At 52.3% G+C, this 5,906-nt stretch overlaps 1 protein-coding gene across 1 annotated transcript in view; it reads right to left on the bottom strand.

Annotated features, from left to right (window-relative positions):
• XKR5 (XK related 5) overlaps positions 1 to 3,806 on the bottom strand; it is a 23,165-nt gene extending 19,359 nt beyond the window's left edge. Inside the window, exons 1-2 of the mRNA XM_019520922.1 lie at positions 3,734 to 3,806; positions 103 to 286 (exon numbers count right to left, since the gene is read on the bottom strand). Coding sequence (XP_019376467.1) covers positions 103 to 286; positions 3,734 to 3,791 — 242 coding nt within the window. The 5' untranslated portion in view covers positions 3,792 to 3,806. The remainder of the gene's footprint in view (positions 1 to 102; positions 287 to 3,733) is intronic.
• Positions 3,807 to 5,906: the final 2,100 nt, after the last annotated feature.

The raw sequence follows: 5,906 nt of genomic DNA, 5'->3' as shown, positions 1-5,906 counted from the left end.
TGGATACACAAACACACTCCACGCAAATGACACAGACCTGTCCCCAGGCGGTTAGATCAGAAACCCCTTAATTCTTCAAATGCGGATGAGTCCGTTTCTTACCGTTTCCAAATCCCCAGCTGCAGGGCATGCAGCATCACCAGAGCGCAGCAACATCTGTGCCCATCTGCCTGGAACCAGACAAAGCTGAGGAGCTGGACGAGATAGCCAGGCAGAGACAAGGCAATGGTTAGCCCACACCAGAGGTACTGGCTGGAGAGAAGAAAATGGACAACGGTGCAGATCTCTGGAAGACAAAAGAAAGAAAAACCTGGTAGGAGGGCAGGCAGCCACACTCCTCCTCCACCTTTGCTCTGCTTGATGTAAGGACATAAGGAGGCCATAATCCATCTATCCGGCCTAGTGTCCTGTATGGACCATCTCTTCCAGGGCCTGGCCAAGCTGCTCATCTACCAGACCAGGAAGGAGGCACTGGGAACCCAGGAGACTGAGGGGCTGCCTTCCTTTCACTCCTCTGCACACTTTTGTCAGCAGAGTTTCACTGGGCAATGCCCACAAGCTCCTTATATACACATTCAAGGGGCAGTGGGTGCTTGCCGGTACCCTTCTTTGGCACCCTAGCTATTAACCTTTTATCTGCACTCCTCTTCCTGATTTTATCATTTTTTGCCCCAAGGAGTCCATTGCTGTAGTTAGGAGCCTCCCTCGAACCCCTGAGAGAGGCTTGTAGTTTCCTGGCAGACCTCTGCATGCTTCAGAAGCAATGGGTGTTGGCTGCAGCTAAGGCTGGGGATTTATGAAGCTGTCAGTGCTCCTGCTGGGACTTAAACCCAGGGCTTCCCCGCTAGAGGGTCTTGCCGCTCTGTTCAGAGTCAGACCCATCGCCCCAATGGGGTAAGGAAGGCATTTAACCTTGTGATCAGATTGGTATGGACTGCAAGGGTGTTTGCCTTCCACCGCAGTGGGGCACATGGCCCTCGTCCTTGGCTTTCTCCAGCATGTCTTAACAACTCTGGTAGCTGTGGAGCACTGGCCACCCTGGTTCCCCTGCTTTACCTGTTGCAAGTTGGGGTGTTATGCCTTGCGGTTGTGTCCAGGTTGACTATGTTGTTTTATGAATAGATTGGATAACGTATTTGTATAGGACGGATTGGACAGGGATACTCCTGCCTCGGGCAGGAGGTGGGACGAGATGATCTCTGAAGGTCCCCTCCAGCCCGACTTCTCTATGATGCTATCATTTTTTCATCTTAGTTACAGAAAAACCTTGGAAAAATGCAGAACCACCCCATTGACTTCCTCCTAGTCTCCCATAATACCTACACACGGATCTGCACCGGGTAGGCTGCGCTGTGTGCACGGTCCATTTATATGGGGCATAATGTCTCCCTGCAGCTTGTGCTCCCTCCGTCTTATTTTTAAACCCAGTCTTGCATCTTCTACTCCATGCACAAGTCCTCTGGGCCTGGCATTTTAGTCGTGCACATACAATGCTGAACGCAATGGGGCCCCAAGTTTGAGGAACAATACCAATTCATAATGAGGCCTTTGCTCTGGGATAAGCAGCATCACGCAGATCCAGATGGTGATTAGGTCAGAGAGAGCTCAGAAAAGGGTTTTAATTTGGGCAGACACAGAAAGTGTCAGCATTTTGTTCAAAGGGGGTAGGGAGATGCTCACGTACCCCAGAGCAACGTACACCAGGTTTGCCTACTAATATAAATTACACCTGGTTCCTGAATGGACACACGTAGCTGTCCTGGGGCAGCGGGCATCTTTAATGTGCTTCTCTACAAGGCAGTAGGGGAGAGGGTAACAGCCTGGTTGGATCTAGGCTACCCCAGGATGGAGGGGGACAGATGAAACCTGAACTGGTGTAACTTATAGGGATAGGGCTCTATGCTTGATTCTTTCAAGGGGAATTCTCCACTGGGACTGGGTGAAGTTACCGGGGTTTGCAACTTCTGTCTGCTCCTTTTTTACAGCAGCTGACTGTCAACTATGTGAAGGGAAGTATTTCACCTGCCCATACCCCAAAATACTACTTCTAATGCACAGTAACTGCATTGCTATTAAACTGTAACCCCTTCCGTGGGACAACCACCATCCCCTGGCTATGCCCATGTACAACACCTAGCACGAGGAGGCACCGATCTCTCTCCTTTCTGCTTCTCCAAAGCAGTGGTTCTCAACCTTTTTAGACTTGAGGCACCCTGGATAGACTCCGGCCCCTGTCCTTGGAAAATGCCAGCTCTTACTTTTCACTCTTTTTTGGACCTCAGAAAAAACAACAGAGCAGGTTTTTTCTGTTGCAAAGACCTCAGAAACCACAGGTTTCTCTGTGAAACCTTTGCCTTTCTCCTGTGAATCATATCCGTGACCCTAACAATGCTACCACCATGCAGCACCCTTGGCAGCACCTCCAGGTACCCCAGGGCTTGGGGCATCTCCGCTGAGCCGCACAGCTCTGAAAACACGTGCTGTGGATCAGGGGCCGGGTTGCTCTGGCCAGCGGGTCTGCATGGAAAGCAAACACACGACGTTACCACTGGTAGCGAAGCAATTTCTCTTTTAAGAATGATCCATAATAGATTTTACAGCGGATCCGTGCCAAAATGTGGAGGGCCTAAATTGCAGTGCAGATGTACTTCATTTATTCTACTGGTGAGTTTATATTTGGATTTAAAACAGCAGAAAGATAACGGGTATTTAAGCAACGTCAAGAAGTTTTGTGCTCTGTGAAATGCCTTATTGGGATGGACTGAGTTACTGGGAAGATAGTATCAATATGTGTAACAATATGCCAAATCCAATTCAAACCATTAAGGGCGGTAAATAATTACTTAATGAAATATGTAGTGTTTTCTCTTTCTGGGGTCATCTGACCCAGTGGTCTTTCCTGCCCAAGTCCCTCCCAGCCCCTAACAACTATGAACCTATGAGAGCAAACTCTCCCATGGCAATGAGGCTGACGTTGGTTGCTTATTCCCAAGTCCTTATTCCCGGTTCTTTGGGTAAAGCCGATCTCTTTTATTAGACCAACTAGAGAGTTGGACACACATTTCTTCCCCCAACTCTTTAGTTAGTCTAATAACAGAGATCAGACACACCCAAAGAGCCTTGTCTGCCGAGGTCCTTAGATCAACATGGCTACAATTTACACCCTTATTCCCAGCTCCTTGTTCCTGATTCCCGGCTCCGTTTTCAAAGCTAATCTGGACCCAATACAAGCTTGTTATTAATGAACTGCTCATCCTAAAGAGAGAGGATTTCCTCGGCTACGCCAGTCTAGACCCAATGCAAGCTTATTAATGAAGTGCACATCCTAAAGAGACAGGATTTTCTTAGCTATGCTTTGAAAAAGGAACTGGGAATAACCAACCAACTTCGGCCTCGTCCTATGGCACCAGCAGAGCAAAAGCCCCGGGGCAAAACAAGGTGCCCATTCAATTTGCACCCAGGCGGAGAACAGGGCGCAGAGCAGCCAAGGGGGCCCCAGCAAGAGCCCCCCCTCCTGGCCCAGCACTGCCCGCCCAGGCCTGGCGGCTTGTGGGGGGCTCCCCCTGTCCAGGGCTTGCTCCCCTCCAGTGCTTGATAGCCCAGACCTCTTCCCTGCACCGCTGGAGAGGCCGTCAGCTACGGGATGGCGGGAAAAGGGCAACCCCGGGCCGGCGGCACCGCCGGCTGCTTGGCAAGGTCGTCAAAGCTCCGCCATAAAAGCCGCGGGACTCACGCGCGCCGCGCTCCGCCGCCAGCACCAGGAGGCTCAGGCCGGGCCACGCCGCCCGCATCCTCCGCCCGCCAACCGCGCCGCCGAGGGGGAGGAGGCGGGAGCTGCACCCGCGGCGGGGAGGGAAGTCCCGGAAGGGAGGGGCGGGGAGTCCCGGCAGGGCAGGGGAGGGCAGGGGCGGGGAGGGGAGTCCCGGCGCTCCAAGCGCACGAGCAGAAAAGACTTTTTTTTAAAAAAAAATGTTGCAATGCATAGAAAACCGCTCCTTTCCTCTCCTCTCCTCTCCCGGGGAGGGTGACCCCGGTCCTTTCCGAGGCAGGATTGATGCGGGGTCGGACCCGACTTCGGGGCGTGCTGCCGGCACTTTCGTGCCTCGAAATAAAGACACGCTTCAACTTTAGGGGACCACCCCGTGCTCCCTGGGGGCTGGCAGTGAGCAGGGGGAAGTAAGTGAGAAGCAGACGTCTTTGCATAGTTTTTTTGCACGCTTTGCATCTCTTTTGCATACGACTTGCAGACTTCTTTGCAGAGAAGTAAATAAGAATAGAGAAGCAAATAGGAAGAAATGAGTCACCAGGAAGAAATAGTGGTACACGAGCGATATGAAAGAGGTACATAAGAAGAAATCAGTCAATAGGAATAAAGGGCGGTACAGGAAAGATATGCAAAGACATATGCAAAGAAGTAAAGAAGAATAAAGAGGTAAATAAGAAGAAATAGTGTGCATGAAAGCTATGCAAAGAAATAAATAATAAGCAAGTCAATAAGAATAAATAGTGTACACAGAAGGTATGCAAAGAGGTAAATAAGAAGAAATCAGTCAATAGGAATCAATAGTGGTACATGGAAGGTGTGCAAAGACGTATGCAAGGAAGTAAATAAGAAGAAATAGCGTGCACTAAGGTACACGAAGAAGCATTCAGGGAAGTCGTCTTATTATTTAGTTTATATATTGGAAGCTCAGAATTACCGTATGTGCTGAAACCCCCCACTACTGTCGCTTTTGCAGCACGTGGGAGAATTTTGAGCTTCCAATACTAGAATTTCATAATGAGGACCTGGCAATGCTGAGCTTGTCGGCCCAGGGGACTCGGGAGCCTTACCCTCCGCCCCCCATGGGGACCTGGGGCCCCACGGCAGGGAGTTTGGAAGCTGCGGTGCCTCCTGGGTGGCAGCGGTGCTCCCTGCATCCCCTCGGGGTGAAAGGGACGTGGCCCCTGGGTGCCCCGCGAGGCGGCGTGTCGGGGTGGGGACCCTGCTCCTGACTGGAGACCTCGCCAGCCCTAACCGCGACGGGAGGTCTGCAGAGTCCAGGCCGCTGAAACCTCCAGTCAGGGAGTGACGTGGGTCAGACGGTCTCAGGGGCATCGCCGGGGCTACCCACAAGGGATCTTGCTGGCTCAGGCCCCTCTGGGTGCTGGGTGGAGGCACTGGCCACCCCTCCCTGCTGAAGATGGGGAGAAACCTTCGAGCATCGCTGGGCCTCACAGGGAGGGTGACTGTAGCCGAGTGGTTTAGGGCAGCAGCCTGGATGGAGGAGACAGTCCCCAGCCCTGCTCCTGCGACGGCCTATGTATTTTAGCTGATAATTGTTAAAATGCATAAAAAGTCCTTCGGGGCGGGAACGGGAGCCCAGGTCTCCCCACTCCCCCTGGGCTGCAGAGCCCGCCTCCCATTTCCCCCCTCCCTCTGGTCCCGGGAAGCCTGTTCTTTGCCCTGAGGCCAGTTGCGTCATTGGGAGCATCCCCCCGCAGAGGTGGGAGATGTGGGTCTGAATCCCCTCAGCCAGGGCGCGTCTACATGAGATGGTTACTGCCTAATTAGCACTCCGGTAAAGTCTTCGCGTCTCCACGTGCAGAAACTAATTAGCTCCGCTGCATGTTAGTACTTGCAAACATAAGTACTGTCCCGTGGCAGAGCTCTTTATACTCCCTGTCCTCAGGGTTTCCCTGTAGGTGACCTTAAGTGGCTGCCTGCGTGACGATGGGTTTGAACCTGCTGTGAAGCATCTACCTCTTCCCGGGGGAGCAGAGAGGCTTTCCATGGGCTCTGGATAACATGCCGGGAGGCCAGGTGCCTAAGTGCTGGGTGCTGCTGCAAGTCCCTTTTTGACTCTCACTCAGTGACATGCCCAAGGTCATACAGGAAGGCAGTGGCAAAGCAAGGACTTGAACCC

The sequence above is a fragment of the Gavialis gangeticus genome, unplaced genomic scaffold (assembly GCF_001723915.1).
Source record: "Gavialis gangeticus isolate Ggan-Ray unplaced genomic scaffold, GavGan_comp1, whole genome shotgun sequence".
Taxonomy (NCBI): Eukaryota; Metazoa; Chordata; order Crocodylia; family Gavialidae; genus Gavialis; species Gavialis gangeticus.
This window is presented reverse-complemented; position numbering and strand designations above follow the sequence as displayed.